General features: G+C 38.2%; 1 protein-coding gene across 2 annotated transcripts in view; it reads right to left on the bottom strand.

The window, feature by feature from the left end:
- COG7 (component of oligomeric golgi complex 7) overlaps positions 1-17333 on the bottom strand; it is a 106729-nt gene that overhangs the window by 59355 nt on the left and 30041 nt on the right. For both annotated transcript variants that reach the window (XM_037814448.1, XM_037814449.1), the window contains exons 5-6: positions 8045-8127; positions 7168-7290 (exon numbers count right to left, since the gene is read on the bottom strand). In XM_037814448.1, coding sequence (XP_037670376.1) covers positions 7168-7290; positions 8045-8127 — 206 coding nt within the window. The remainder of the gene's footprint in view (positions 1-7167; positions 7291-8044; positions 8128-17333) is intronic.

Below are 17333 nucleotides of genomic sequence, written 5' to 3'. Positions count from 1 at the left end.
GGGAAAAGAATGGAAAAAATAGGAGCAGGGGCTCAGGAAACTGAATGACAACATGAAGAGCATGAATGTATTTATTAAAGGTGCCCCAGAAGAAGAGAAAGGAAAAGGGGAAAAAGAACAATAGAGGTAATAACCACTGAAAATTTCCCAACTCTTATGAAAGACATAAATTACAAGTCCAAGAAGCACAGTGAATCTCAAACAGAACTGATCCAAATGGAGCTATTCCAAGACACTTACTAATCGGATTGTCAAAGACAAAGAGAATTCTGAAACCAGCAAGAGAAAAGCAATCTATCACATACAGGAGAAGCTCAAGAAGACTAACTGCAGATTTCTCAGTAGAAACCATGGAAGCAAGAAGGCAATGGTATGATATATTCAAGATACTGAGAGAGAAAAACTGCCAACCAAGAATCCTATATCCGGCCAAACTGTCCTCCAAAAGTGAGGGAAAGTTTAAAATATTTAAAGATAAACAGACACTGAGAGTTCCTGAACAGACCTCCTCTACAAGAAATACTAAAGGGAGTGCTACAGACAGATAGAAGACAGGTGTGCTGGTTTGAATGTATTATGTCCCCCAAAATGCCATTATCTTTGATGTAATCTTGTGTGGGCAGATGTATTGGTGTTGATTAGATTGTAATTCTTTGACTGTTTCCATGGAGATGCGACCCACCCAACTGTGGGTGATGACTCTGATGGGATAGCTTCTGTGGTGGTATGGCCCCACCCATTCAACCTGGGCCTTGGTTAGTTTGCTGGAGCACTATACAAGCTCAGACAGAAGGAGCGGGCTTGCTATAGCCAAGAGGGACACTTTGAAGAATGCACAGAAGCTGAGAGAGTAGCTGCAGATGAGAGACAGTTTGAAGACAGCTGCTGAAAGCATACTCTTGTTCCGGAGAAGCTAAGAGAGGACAAACACCCCAAGAGCAACTAAGAATGACATTTTTGAGGAACTGCAGCCTAGAGGGGAACGTCCTGGGAGAAAGCCATTTTGAAACCAGAACTTTGGAGCAGATGCCAGCCACATGCCTTCTCAGCTAAAGAGGTTTTCCGGACACCACTGGCCGTCCTCCAGTGAAGGTACCTGATTGCTGGTGTGTTCTTGGACACTTTATAGCCTTAAGACTGTAACTGTGTAACCAAATAAACCCCCTTTTATAAATGCCAATCAATCTCTGGTGTTTTGCATTCCAGCAGCATTAGCAAATTAGAACAACAGGAAAGAGAAGTTTGGAGAAGAATGTAGAAAGGAAGATACCAGGAGATAGAAAGAGGGTAAATATCAGGTATTTGATGCTGAAGGAGTACAGAATGTTCAACAGGATTCATTGTATAGATCCAGAAATGGATAGAACAATACTGGGTGATGGTAGCACAATAATGTAAGTACAACGAACAAAGATGACTGTCAGTACGGTTGAAAGAAGACGTTAGGGGCATGTAGGACACCAGAAAGAAAGACAGATGATAAAGACTGGGACGGTATAACTTAGGAAAACCTAGAGTGGTCAATGACTGTGATCAAATGTACAAATATAAGAATGTTTTTACATGAAGAAGAACAAATGAATGTCAACTTTGAAAGGTGTTGAAAATGGAATGGTATTGGGGTAAAAATACAATCAATGCAAACTAAAGTCTATAGTTAACAGTAACATTCTACTATGCTTCCATTAACTGTAACAAAGGCAATATATGAAAGCTAAATGTCTATAAGAAGGGGACATGAGGGAGAGATATGGGATTCTTGGCATTGGTGGTGGTGTCTGACCTTTTTATTGTACTTTATTTTATTTTAATTGTATTTTTTCTTTTGTTCTTTTAGTTGTCATTTTTTTCTTTCTTTTTCTTGTTTTCTCTTTTTTTTTCCACCTCTTCCTCTTTCTTTGTGGAAGAAACGGAAATGTCCTCATATAGATAGTGGCGGTGAATGCATAACTGTGATTTTACAGGGAACCATTGACTCTTTACTTAGGAGGGAATGTATGATGTGTGAATAAAAGTGTCTAAGACATAAACAGAGGGATACAAGTGCTGGAGAAAATGTGGAGAGGGGGATGTACCTAATCACCGTTGGTGGGGAAGTAGAATGGTGCAGCCCATTTGGAGGGCAGTGCAGTGGCTTCACAGGAAGCTAAATATGGGGTTGCCATATGGTCCTGCAACTCTGTTACTGGATATATACTTGGAAGAACTGAAAAGAGGGACACGAATGGACATTTGCACAGTGGGGTTTATGGTGGCAGTATTGATGAACTGCAGTGGATGGAGGTGGCCTAAGGGTACATCGACTGATGAATGGAATGGCAAACTGTAGTGTATACATATAATGGAATATTGAGCTGCTACAAGAAGGAATGAAATTGTGAGGTATGCAACTAGGTGAGCGGATCTTGAGGACAGCATGTTGAGTGAAATAAACCAGAAATGAGAAAACAAACATTATAATGCCTCACTATGAACTAACTATAATGTGCAAACTCTGAGAAATGAATCTGAGGGCACAGGTTATTAGGGGAAGGCTTATTGTAAAGGTTCATAGATTGTAAGCTCTTACAACATTTACATCTATTTCTGAGTTGTAATAGCTATTTCTAAATTCTGACATGCTAAACTCTTTGTATATAACCTGGTCGGTCCCTGGAACTTCAGGTATCTATATGACACCTGAGACCCACAGCCAGAGCACAGCAGCTATGAATGTCAGCATTACCCCATTCAGCAAATGTTAAGGAGTCTGAAAAAGAGATCAGACTTCAATTAGAGATATGAACGAAATGGACTTGGTTAGGACTAAGGTAAACTTCAACTTCTGTGTGAAACCAAAGGAAGAGATGTTTATTAGGTACAAAATCTATATTTTTTGTAGCACACTATATAATTTAAGTTGAATGGTCAGTTTATTCAAACACCATAATTACATGGAACTTTGAATAGGGAGTGAAACCTTGATGGTTTGTACAGGTTAGCATGAAGCCCCAATACATTCCAGAGTAATCTGGGCAGAGAATAAAAACATATTTACAAAGCCCCTTGAGGGACTGGGGGGAAATGTGGAAATATTAAACTTCTCCACCTGGGTAATTACTGATATTCTCACAAACATTGGGAACTACCAATTTAGAAGGCCAAGCTCTCGATCTTGGGGCTTGTCCTTATGACGTTTGTTACTGCAAAGGAGAGGTTAAGCCTACTTACAATTGTGCCTAAGAGTCACCCCCAGAGAACCTCTCTGGTTGCTCAGATATGGCCTCTCTCTCTCTCTAAGCCAACTCTGCAGGTAAACTCACTGCCCTCCACCCTATGTGGGACATGACTCCCAGAGGTGTAAATCTCCCTGGCAACTTGGGACGTGATTCGCAGGGATGAGCTTGGCCCTGGCACTGTAGGACTGAGAAAGCCTTCTTGGGCCAAAAGGGGGAAGAGAAATGAAACAAAATAAAGTTTCAGTGGCTGAGAGATTTCAAATAGAGTTGAGAGGTCATTCTGTAGGTTATTCTTATGCATCATATAGATATCCCTTTTTAGTTTTTAGCATATTGGAATAGCTAGAAGGAAATACCTGAAACTGTTGAACTGCAACCCAGTGGCCTTGATTCCTAAAGACAATTGTATAACTATACAGCTTTCACTGTGTGACCTTGTGATTGTGAAAACCTTGTAGCTCCCACTCCCTTTATCCAGTGTATGGGATGTTTTGGCTGTTCTTTTTTACCTTAGTATTTATTCTTATTCTTCTTGTTTTTGTGGTAATGAAAATGTTCAAAATTGATTGTGGTGATGAATGCACAACTGTATGATGATAGTGTGAACAACTGATTGTACACTTCGAATGACTGTATGGTGTGTTAATAGATCTCAATAAAATTGCATTAAAAGAAGAAACAATGTCATTTTCTAAAAGGTATAACTAAGAAAGAAGACTAGATAGTCCATATTTCTAGATAACACAATGTTCAAAAGATTTTAAAAGTTGGGAGAGGTTCTTGATAATCATCTAGTTTAAACTGCTCAGCACAGTAATCGCCTCAGTAACCTCCCTGCCATTTGCTATCTATCCTCTGCTTTAATACGTATTATGACAGGAAACTTACTACTTCATAATATAGATCATTCCATTGAAAGACAGCCTTATTTATTGAAGAATTCTTTTGTAAATAATCTTTGGGTTAGGTTTGGTGGAAGCCACTCTCAGTTGCAAATTGCAGCATACACTTATTCATTTTTGCAGGGCTGCCCCTTACATTTGTGGGTCCAGGGCAAGAGTACAAATGGAGAACCACATACCATATGCTTAAATATGTAAATGCTATAAATCAAGCTAACAAACTGTTAAGAAAAACATGTTCTTCATTTCTACTTTGACAATACACCCTCATAACACCTAAGCTATGGTTTTTATATGAATGAGATTAACAAATATGTAAGAAAAACAGAATTTTGTTATCACTGAATATTTCTGGGTAATCTGTTGATGAATTGAGTATTGGATGAATAATAAAATAAAGACATATAATTCATAAATACTATATCATCACCTTCATTTCAGTGAAATCACTAGGTATATTGCTATAATCAAGATTTTCACATAATTTATGTACTATTGACAGTAATGATATTAAGGATTCAAAGTGAAATGTAATTACATTAAAAGAATACACATTTTCATCAAAAAGTTTTCTTTTAAAATATTCATAATCATTTAGTACACAAAAAAGTAAAATGTAAGCTATAATAATGAATATCAGATGTTAAAATAAAATTATCTAAATAAAAAGAATAAAGAACTCCTAAAATTCAATAATAAAAAGGTAAACAACACAATTTTTTTTTAAATGGACAAAAAACCTGAACAGATACTTCACAAAAGAAGATACACAAATGGCCAATAACACACAAAAAGGTGTTCAATGTCCTTAATCATCAGGGAAACGCAAATTAAAACTACAATGAGATACTACTACAAACATACCAGAATGCTAAAATTAAAAAGATTGAGGACACATACTGTCAACAAGGATTTGGAGCAGTCAAAAACTCTTACACACAGAAGGAGACGTGCAAACTGTGCTTTGGAAAAAGATCTGGTGATTTCTTACAAAACTAAATGCACACCTATCCTATGATCCAGCAATTCCACTCCTGGGTATTTACCCAAGAGATAGGAAAACAGGTATCCACAAGACTTCTATAAGACTGGTTAAAGCAGCTTTATTAGTAATAGCCTCAAACCAGAAATAGCCCAAGTATCCATGAGTAAGAGAATAAATAAACAAACAATGGTACAATGTAATACAATGTAATAGTATTCAGCAATAAATAGGAACACACTATTGATACATACAAAAACATGAACAAATCTCAAAAGCATGCCAAATGAAAAAGTCTTACCAAAAGAATACTTCATGACTCCATTTATAAGAAATTCTAGAAACAGGCTAAACTAATTTATGGTAGAAAAAATATCAGAACAGTGATTGCCTTCAAGGATGTGGGGGCAGATATGGACTGGGAAGGAGTGGGAGAGAATTTTCTAAGGTAGGGTAATGGTTTGTTTCTTGATAGGAGATCAGGTTACACAGGTATCTGCATTTGTCAAAACTAATTAAATGTTATATTTAAGATCATTGCATTTCACTGTTAAGTAAATTTTACCTAAAAACAGTTTTTAAACATATCGAATTCTAGTTAGTAATATATGTATGCTGTGAAATGCATATCTACAACTTACCTTCAAATGCATCAAAAAAAGATGGATCAATGAACAGATAGTCATGGATGGATGGATGGATAAATTTGTGATAAAGTAAAAATAACAAAATGTTAATTGTAGAACCTAGGAGGTGAGTACATGGGGTTCACTATATAATTCTTTCAACCTTTTGGTATGTTGGAAATTTTTCATAATAAAATACTGGGGGATAGAGGGTCTGAAAAGGGGACACATTTACCCCAGCGCCTTTGGCCTGTACTGAGCTTCAGGAGATGACAGCCTACCTATCACATTTACATCCTAAAAAGAAAATGGACCATGTGCCAAAATTGTAAATTAATATAAACTTATACCTCACAAATTTTAGGATGTGGCCCAATTAGAAGTCTGAGAAGTAAAAGTTCTTTTCCTTAGATGATAAAGGGCATTAGTATTTATATACATGAACTGTTTGTAACCTCATGATACTAGTAGAAGAGGTGAGGGTACATAAACAAGTGTGGATAGAGAGGGTCATTCAAAATGATGATCACATAAAACTGTGAAATTCCCACAGGAGTTGGTTTGCTTTTTGTTTTTCCTTTTTTTTTACATAAGTGAATTAGATTGGTTCAAGGAGAAAAAAGAAAGGATAGAAAGGAGTCCTCTAACCAACTTGAATGACATGACCTTGTACAAGTACTTCTCACCTACTATAGTCAGTTGAGCTCATTTTGCAAATGATGGATGAACATTTGAAGAGTTATTCACAACTAATTGTGGGGGGAAAAAAAGCCACATCATGAACAGGCCTAGTAAGTCAAGTCATTACTGTACTCCTTTTCCTCCTTCTATAAGAGGATCTACTGCATCCCCAGGCATCAAGACAAGAGAATGATGGTTCTTAATGTCTATGGCTGAAAATGCCCACAGACTTTGGGGAAAAAAAAGGGATGGAAAGTTTCTACTTAAAACAAAGTTTCTCTGTCTCATGTCTCCCCTAATCAGAGGGTATCTTTAAAATTATTCTCCTTCTTTAACTCTCAGTATATTGTGAAAACAAGGGAAATTTACTTCATACCAGGTAAACTTTACCTGAAGTTAAGATACAAAACCATCGTTTCACTCACACACCACCTGACTAAGGGCCTCCTGCTTTCAGATCTGAAGATAATGACCTTCAGGAATTCCACAGGCTCACTTGTTGAACAACATGCAACACTGTCACATTAGATTCCACTTAAGATATAGATGAGAGTGATTAGAAGAGTTTTCATGGCAGCCCTAAAGATTTTCTGACGTGGGTTTCAAATCTTATCTGTTGACCCCTTTGGTGAGGGCGGCGAATGGGGTGGTCCTTCGTGCAGTGCTCTGCAGTTGAGAGAGCCCACTTCTGAGGCAGTCACCCATTCCCTTGTCCCCCACAGGCTTTGTTTCCCCCTAGAACCCACATGAGCTCTTACCTGCATAGCCCATTGGATTTGTGTGTGCCAAGCACCAAGCAAGGCATCATAAAGCCCGGTGAGCTGCCGGTCCAGGGGAAGGTCACTCTGGCACAGCTCTTGCCAGGTTGCTAAAAGCTGCACCTGCAGGGGCAGAACAAAGGGGGTCTTATTAGGTAGGCCTGGTAGGCTGCCTGCTAAATCTGTCTACCCTCCTACCAAAGGCAAGCGAATTACTGCTCCCTGCTATCCCAGGCCACTGTTGTCTATTCACTTAAAAACAAAAAGTGGAGGAAAAATTTTATAGTCACCTGCTCTGATCACCATCCAAAGCTTGTATCTTTTGCCCTCCAAATGAGCCTCTCTCCTTTCATCCTGCCCCAAAAGTATGCTAGCGTGTTTCCACTCAGCATACTACCACTCTTCAGAATAGACCCTGGAGGTGGGTGAGCATCACCCTAACACTTCTGCTTAAAAAACACATGAGCACTGGACTTGAAGGAATTAAGGTTACCCAGGAAGTTTTCAAGTTTTTTGGTAAGCTAACTTCAACAACCCTAGAAAACATAAAATTCTTATGGCTTGCTAAAGGAACAATAAAGCTTAAGACATGACTCTCCCTCAAAAAACAAAAATGGAAAACACTAAAACAGCTTTTCCAGTCTGAAAATGAAATCCACCTTTAAATATTAAAAAAAACTGAATGCAGATGACTTTTTTTCCCAACTGGCAAAGAAATGAATCCACAGGCTGGATCAATAGCACCACCTGCTGGCCAAGTAAAAGAAAAACGCCCAGAGGGCAAGGAGACAAATACTTTCCCTTTGAGTATGAAACTGGGATTGTGCAGCCCAGTGTTATATGCATTACATGACTGTAATCACTCATAGCTCCTTACCTTGTGACATTTATAGTAGTATGCAAGAAGTTGCGGCATCCGATCAACTGCAGTAAAAACTTTCACAAATACTTTGGCCTGATCTAAAGGAGAAAAACATAAAATATATCCGTAACATAAAATATATCCATACTGTTACCAGGTTTTCCATGGCAGCCAAAAAAAAGAATTCACTGGGATAAATATGGGCAGATGTAGGCTAGTATTCTGAAGTTCCTGTGTAGGTAATGAATAAACTCATGCATGGGAATGATAAATACATAAAGTAAGCAAAGTTCAGAGCAAAACACGTGACTTGGTAATTAGACCATGCAAACAATGGCTTTTTAAAATAATGCATCAATATGCCTCATTAATATAACTAGGTTTATACATCTGTGAATTAAGTTTTAAATGTGAATGGTAATCAAGAAACTGACACTGGTTTGACAGTGGTCAATTACACGTCCCCACAGTCTACTGTGCCTGTTCCCCACCTTCTCTACTGGTTGCTGTTTTCAAGTTTGCCCTTCCCCAAATTTGAACTTTTATTACAGATCTAAAGCTCTTTCATTTTATACTGATTAAATCAGTAGTACAGTTTTTGATTAGCCAAGCTTTTGCAGATTTTGTGATTCTTGAACTTTTTTGATGTAAGAAATACTTTTTTATTTATGCATATTCTTCCCACAGTGATTTTTTTTCCAGCCTTCTTTTGCCATATGCCTTAGAAATTTTTTAAAATAGAAAATTAGGCATTCTGATATTTCTTTATCTTCTTTGTGTGAAACCATGGTGTGAAGCATAGCTGGCTGCTTGTTACTGCTTGTATAGTCATGAGCGTCCTTTGTAATCATTACAATTCAGAACTACCAATAAAGACAACAGACATTGACCAGGGAGTTCTGTTAAGCTTCAAAGCTAGCACAGCTTCTCTTCCCGTCTAGCACTGCCTATCTGGCATAGTTCTCCTAAGGATGAGAACGATTTTATTACCTACCATACCCTGTGTACTGAGGACATGTTAACATTGGGAATTTTTATATATTAATCTTGGAGTATTTTGTCCTAGAAAATTCTAACATGCAGACATTTTTTGATGATACCAGTTGACAATAACAGGGAATTGATTAAACGTATTTGGGCTTACTGCTGTAAGTTGCAGATACAGCCTAATGATTTATTTGTAGTAGTAATCTGATTGTAGCTGCTTTATGGTTTTCCTGAAGAACACAGGGAGTGGGTCCAAGGGAGCATATACTCCTTTCCCCAATTTAGGAAATCTATTAGTGTGATGTTACTTCTTATCACAGAGCTCTGTATCTGACTACCTCTTTACAGCACATTGTTGTAGTTAGTTGTGAGGTGTTTGAGGAAAAAGTTCCAAGTATTCATTGGCATAGAATTATAAACTATATTTTAAAGTGTTATGGTAGAATAGCATAGAAAAATATTTTATATACATTTGGGGGAGGGAAATGTGGTGGTAAAGTGAATTAGAATCAGGGAGAGGCAAGCCTGGGGTACAAAGTCTAAGGAAACTCTCATTAGCCTCCGCTAGCCCCAGCCCTGATTGGAATCATAAAATGTCTACAATGGAAAGCATCTACAGTAAGTCTTTCAATTCTTTTAAATATATATTTAGAAGTTGAATTGTCAAATTATATGGTAATTCTATACTTCACTTTCTGAGGAACTGCCAAACTGTTTTCCACAGCAGCTGCACTATTTTACATTCCCATCAACAATGTATAAAGGCTCCTGTTTCTCCGTATCCGCACCAAAACTTGCTATTTTCTAATGGTGTAAAGTGGTATCTTACTGTAGTTTTAGCATGCTTCCTCTTAAAGGGGAGAATCCATTCCATGACTCTCCCCTCACTTCTCTTGGGTAGCTGGCAATCCATGGTATTCCTTGGTTTGTGGTGGCAAAAACTCAACCTCTGCCTCCATCATATAACCATCTCTCTCTCTCTGACTCTGTTTCTCTCTTACAGTGTCCAACTTTCCTCTCCTCATGTGTTGGTTTGAAGCTGTTATATACTCCAGAAAAGGACATGTTCTTTCAATCCACTCCTATGGGTGTAGACCTATTGTGGGTGGGACCTTTTGGTTAGTTATTTCAATTGAGAAGTGACCCACCCCATTCAAGGTGGGTCCTTAATCCTTTTACTGGATTAAGGTGTCCTCTATGAAGAGAATAAAAGACAGAAAAAAAGAGAGATAGGTCAGAGAGAGAAACACCCAGAGAGCTTAGAGAGAAACGCCCCAGAGAAGCTAGAAAGAACTAGCAGAAACTGAAAAAGCCAGAACCTGAAAGCAACGAAACCCAGGAGAGAAGGACCAACAGATGCCAGCCATGTGCCTTGCTATTTGGTAGAGGAACCCTGGATGCCATCGGCCTTTCTTCAGAGAAAGTATTGTCCTACTGATGCCTTAATTGGGACATGGCCTTAAAACTATACATTTGTAAGCTAATAAATTCCCATTGTAAAAGCCAGTCCATTTCTGGTACACTGCACTCCGGCAGCTTTACCAAGCCAGAACACCTTACAGGGACACCAGTCATTTTGGATTATAATATCCAATTTGACATCTTCTTAACTAATAACATCTTCAAAGATCCTCTTTATAAATAAGTTCAAACTCACAGGACTGGGGGTTAGGACAAGAACATGTATTCTTTTTTTTTTTTTTTTTTAAACTTTTTATTTTGAAATATGTTCAAACAGGACAGTTACAAAAATAATACAAACCCCATACTGAGAACTCCAAAATATCCTTAGCTCCCCCACCCCCAGATACCCATCCATTGATTTTAACTTTTTGCCACATTTACTATTTTTCCTCTCCCTCCCTCCCTCTCTCTCTTCCTTCCCTCCCTCCCTCCTTCCCTTTCTCTCTCATCAATACATTCTCTGTTGAGTGTAGGTTGTACACATCATACTACTTGAACACTTAATACTGCCATGTACATTTCCTAAGAACAAGGACATTCATTTATGTAACCAACTTAACAACAGTTAACAACAGAACATGTATTCTTGAGGAATACAATTCCATCCATAACGCTGACACAAGCAAGCCTGCTATCAGGTTCCAACCACAAATCAAACTATTTCTTGCCCCAGGGCCTTTGTACTTACTATGTCTGGGATGATCTTCTATGGCTCTTGCCTCATCCAAGGGATCTTTCCTATTCAGTCAATCTAAATTAGGTTCTCCCTGCTATTCCCTATTATATGTTCCCCTTCATAGCACTATTCACAACCTATATTTATTTTGTTAGCTGTATAATGGTTTATTGCCTTTCTCACTCAATGGAAATATCAGCTCCATGAGAGTCATGGCTTTCCTGACTTACTCTGCTGTTCCTATTAGCACAGCACACATTAGGACACTCAATAAATGCCTTAAAATAGCCCTGCTTTTCTAATTTTAAGTAGCATGTTCATGGTAGAAGAAATGTAAACGAGAGAAGAAGAAGAAAAAACTGCCTATAACCCATCATGTCCTGTTAAACACTATTAACATTTTGGTATACACTGTCAGAAAGTAACTGTTACAATGTGTGCTAATCTGAATATATAATCATAATTTTAAAAATTTCTACCCAACAGACTAGAATTTGTTATTTCTTAGACATAAAAATAAAGCATAATTGACCAATATAAGTAAACCCAAAAACTTAAAAGAAATAATATATGGGTCTTTAGCCCATAGCAAGGAATTCAAGCTTTCCAAGATAATTAAATTAAATTATATGATAAATTATTTACAAATCTTGGAGAAATTCATGATTCAGACAACTGAAAGAAAAAGGAATCCTACTTTGGCAGCCAATAAGAAAAAGAATTTCTAGACTCCGGCCAATGCCACCAAGTCAAAAGAAAAACACCACTGAGTACCTGCGTAGCTGACATGTTATTTTTGCCACCCCACATCTACTGCCCTTCTGCTAAATGAACTTGGGTTTTCCTCTGGGGAACCAAGCCCCCGCTCCCATTCTTCCATTCTCCATCTTAAAGCTTCAAGTGCAGTTGATTCCATCCACGGCATCAGGCCTGCCCAACTAGAACGTCAAGTCAATTACAAAAATAATTGATTTGGGGATGCAAAAGCCTACCTATCAAATGCAATCAAGATTAACCCAGGGGCCTCTGCTTAAGCTGTGAGAATGGACGCTTAGAACTGCTAAGGGCTAATACCTGAAAAGTGTGCCTGAAAGTAAAGCTAACCTACAGAGAGACAGAGCCAAGAAATGGCAAAACAGAGAAAGACAGCATTCTAATGACATAGTTTGTGCTCCTGGATCAAGCCATGCCTGAAGCCTTAACCGTGGACTTATCATTGGACTTCTCAGTTCTATAAGCCCTTTTTTTCCCTTAAGCCAGTTCGAATTGGGTTTCTATCACTTTTAACCAAAAGAATCCTAAATTGAAACAGGTCTCAAATGTCAGATGTGGTTCATATTCTCAATCTCATCCACCCAAACTGCAGCACATAGCCAATGGGTTCTTAACATTACATATTAACAATTGATTTTTAATTACAAACCAAAACATAACAGACTTACAACACCAATGAGAAGCAGCATAGAAATCAATAATGCAAAATAAATGAATCCCCAAAAAACTAATGTATGTTTCTTTTACTTGTGATTTCACATTCTATTTAACCATAAAGAGGCACTTATAACAAAATGCCTTGCAGTAGGAGATATGTCATAACTATATATGAAGTGAAATGAATACATGGCAAAAAGTGCTCTTAAATTTCTTCTTAAAATATCCACATATATGCTCCCCCCTTCCCCCACCAACTAACTCAGTCTGTACAACCTCACCCTGCTTCCTTGTAGGTAAAGACTGTAGGCAGAGCCCCTTAGATAAATGAAAGAATTGGGAAGGAAGGTGGGGGGGGACAATCAGAAACATCAGGATAAACTCCAAACTAAATAGGAAGGGGAGTAAAACCATAGTATATAACCTAGTTTTGCAAAACTAAACAATATAAAGTCATGATAATCACTATGTCTTGATTCAACTAAAAATAACAGTACAGTAGGAGAATGGAGATGAGGATGATATATAAAAGCTAAGTCCTTATCTATTAAAATGGGAAGTTCAATAGATAATGCCTAAAAATAGATAATACATCAAAAAATAAAATTATGAACTTTTTATGCAGAAATATGAAGGCAAATAACAGGTAAAAAATTAGAGAATTAAAGTGGTGACCTCCTGGGAATAGGGATGGGGAATGAGAAGATAGGGGGAAAGAGTTTTATTTTTTCCTATAAGCCCTTCAGTACTATCTAACTTTTTCAGCACTGTAGGTGATGAAACAATTTAGCTGAATTTAAGAAAAAGAAAAATTAAACCAATTAACTAATTTGTCAGTCTTAGTTTCCAATCTGTGTTTTAACTAAATCTGCTGAGCTACACAGCCGTTTAGAAATGATGCAGCTCTGATTCAGATAGAACCTTCAAATATTACTTACTGGCCTCTTAGGATTATTCCCTTTGTAGAGCTATGGAGTCTTAAATGAGAGGTCCAAGAGAAAGGAACTAATGCTTCCTGGATGCCTTCTCTGGACCAGGAGCTTCATATCTGTCATCTCATTTAGTCCTCATGAGAATCCTATAACACGTACACCATCCTCATTTTACTGATGAGAAAACTGAGGCTTAGAGAGGTCGAATAACTTGCCCGAGGTCTCGGTGTTTATGTACAGTACCCCACAGATTTAAAACTAGTCTGACCATCTCCAAAGTCAACACCTTTCCACTCTGCCACACTCCTCAGTAGACTAACACAATGTTAACAGTTACGAACAAATTATTCCCCGACTAGAAACTCCTTAATCTGCTCAAGGCAACCTATCACCTGTCTCCAATCTTCCTGTTCGGCCTCCTCTCTGACCATATCCCAATGTTCATACCACTCTAGTGGGTGTATAATTATTATTCCCACAACAGTCCCCGAATTTTCCCATTTCTGTACCATATGTTGTTTCCTCTGCCCCAAATTCATCTCTTCCTCTATCAAAATCATAGGTCCATGGGAAAATGCTCACACCAAATTGTTAATCAGGAAAAAGAAAAGATACAAAATCATATATACTGAATGTACATGCTAGTTCTTAAAAGATATACACACACACACACACACACACACAAAAAGATACACAAAGGGAAAAACTGAAAGAAAATACTAATAGTTATCTCTGGATGGTAGATTAGCTAGCAAATCATATTCTTTTTTATATTTTTTCAAATATTAAATAACCTGTATTATTTTTACAATCAGAAACTTTTTTTTTTTTTTTAATTCATCTGTCTTTCAAGGTTCCACACATTTACTAGCTCTTTTTGAAAAGCTTCCTCAATTTTCCCTCATCCTACTCGGGGAGACCCAAAGCAATTTTCACATTCCATCTTGTAAGAAAATTATTTGTGTACTTGTTCTCTCCTGGCCCCACCCTCAAACAAACTGTAAAGGTTCTTGAAGAATAGCAACCTCATCTTATTCATGTTTGTATTCCCCACTCACCCTCACATACTTAGTATTTTAAAATAATACTTACATGTTATTTACCTCTTTGGAAATTCATACTTTGGCTATACCAGACAGAAACTATAAGAAAAAAATTAAACTCCTATATGTTCACATATTTGGTAATCTGAGAAATAAGTAAACAATTTCATAAACACTGGCATTCCACACATAGCAATTCCACACACAGCTATGAACTCTAGAGAGCCAAGTTACAGATCTAATATCAAGTAGTTTCTTACATATTTTCCTAAGGGCAAAGGAAATGACTAAGCAAAGCATTTGCTTCCAGGCATACTGCTTCCAGGCATACTGCTGAAAGACAGGTGCAGCACCACCTCTGGCTCCCATCTGCCCCATTGTGGCCAAAAGTAGATGCCACAACCTTACATTCGAAATAGAAAAAAAACAAACCTGTGCTAACAGATCCCCAACCTTCTTATAGCTGCTTTGTGTGGTGTCTGTGAGTGCTGTTCCTCCACACCCTTCATCTCAGGGAAGCCCAATAAGTTGCTGAGAAGGAAAAACTGTTACAACAATCACTGGAGATATTCAGCTGAGACCTGCCAGTAGATAGATCTCAATTTAATAGGCAGGGATCCATAAGTTAGAAAATGACTATTTATCTTTAAAAATATTTATTGTATCATAAGATTATGAAAATAAACAAATCTTCTTGCTACATTTAAAATTATTTTATAAAAAGTTACTTCAATCTAGCAACTGAATTCATTGGTTGTATAAAATGAATTAGGCACGTATATTTGGATTTACCCATAAAGTCACTCTAAGGGGGAGATGGAAAAGGGTAATGCGGGGGGGGGGGGGGATGTACCAATTTATCAGAGATTTCCCTTAAGAAACTGACATAGAGCAGCACAATAGCCTTCCAGGAAAGATGGCTGATTAAAGAGCACATTGCCTTAGGGGGAAAAACACTTACTGATACCAACCAAAATTTATCCTTGAAAGAAAAGACCACCACCATTTCATCTGTGTTGAAGCCAGGGAAAAGATCTGTACTTAAAACTTCATAGAAATACCAATCAGATGTTCAGTTGGTTTGGCCCAAGATGAGCAGGGATGCTGGCAACTAGTACCCAACTTGAATGGTAATCACAGGTGGCACAGTAGAAAGAGGTACCAGCTAGAACAAAGACAGAAGCATGGGCAAGGTGTGGGAAGAAGAGCTGTTTCCACCTCAGCCCAGCACTGGGGACAACCTACCAGGCTGAAAAGGGCCGTTTTCCCCTTCTGAATTGGCATCCTGCCTACAAAGAGCTGCGTCTAGAATCAAGCCTGATTCAAATTTGTGCAAGAAAGATAGCAGATCTGTCAAAAACATCCACTTACCCACAAACCAAAGCCCATGATCCTGACCTGCAAGACATCATTTAAATCTGATGCCAGCTCCAAGTAGCCAGCTCAACCAGAAGGAAAGGAAAATAATTTAAATTCACGGAGCCGCTACCTCCCATCCCTACTTTTCCACCCCCACATAACTGAACAAATACCTCAACTACACTTTTGAGCTTCATAGGTCTGTAGTTGCAACAAAGTCATGAGGAAAATGTGAGGAACAAAATCCCAGACAGTGACTTTTCTAAAGCCCCAACCCGAGTCCTCTCTTATTCTCTTTAGGCCACAAAGGGCACAATGCAGAATTTAAACTTTCACATGAAGGGTTAAAGGAAAGCTCTCAATGGAGCCCACCAAAACAAGAAGAGGATTCCAAGAAGATTTCAATGTACACTTTTTTGGGTAAAGAGCAGGCCCAGAAAAAACACCAATATCCTAAGTTGAGTAAGCAAAATAAAAAACAAATCATAAAACTCCACCACAGGACCTATGCAGATATACCAAGGAGGGTAGGGGGTGGGGAAGGAACAGAGCATGCAGAAGGCACATCAAAAGACTTCAGAAGATTTACTGCAAGAAATATTAGAAAATTTTAGGCTACTACTGCTTCATGCTCTCAAGAAAATTGCATAAGGTATACGCTGTCTTAAATTGGATCTAGGCATCACAATGAGATAGAGAGGGAGTCCAGCAGAGCTAAGGAGAGAAACTTAGGAAGGAAATAATGACATAGCAGAAATTAAAAATCAATTAGAAGCACAACTAAGTGATGATAACGTGAGATATTATCATGGCAGAATATATGCTATGTGAAATTAGGAACCCCCTACTTTGTAAGTCAAGCCCTTGATCTTGAGGCTTGCTCTTGTAAAACTTATGGTTGTACAGGGGAGGCTAAGCCCACCTTTTATGCCTAGAAGTCACCTCCAGAGAACCTCTTTTGTTGCTCGAATGTTGACTTTCTCTCTCTAAGGCCAACTCTGCAAATAAATTTATCACCCTCCCCTTGACGTGGGACAGGACCCCCCAGATGAGTGAATCTCCCTAGTGATGAGGGACACGGATTCCAGAAATGAGCCTGACCCTGACAAAGAAGGGTTGAAAATGCCTTTTTGACCAAAAGGGGGAAAAGAAAGGCAACAAAATAAGGTTTCAGTGGCTACGAGATTTCCAATAGAGTAGAGAAGCAATCCTGGAGTTACTCCAATGCAAGCTTCAGCTAGATATCCCAAATGGCCACAGTATGATAAGCCCAAGTAGTCCCCAAAACCCTAAAGAATACCCTAGTCCCTATGTGACACTCTATAAAAGTTTCACTCACTAAGTTATTCTTCAGAAACTTAAATTCTCCAGCTAAGTCCCAAAACCCAAAGGCAACAGCCACTTCTAGATCA

The sequence above is a fragment of the Choloepus didactylus genome, chromosome 21, assembly GCF_015220235.1.
Source record: "Choloepus didactylus isolate mChoDid1 chromosome 21, mChoDid1.pri, whole genome shotgun sequence".
NCBI lineage: Eukaryota > Metazoa > Chordata > Mammalia > Pilosa > Megalonychidae > Choloepus > Choloepus didactylus.
This window is presented reverse-complemented; position numbering and strand designations above follow the sequence as displayed.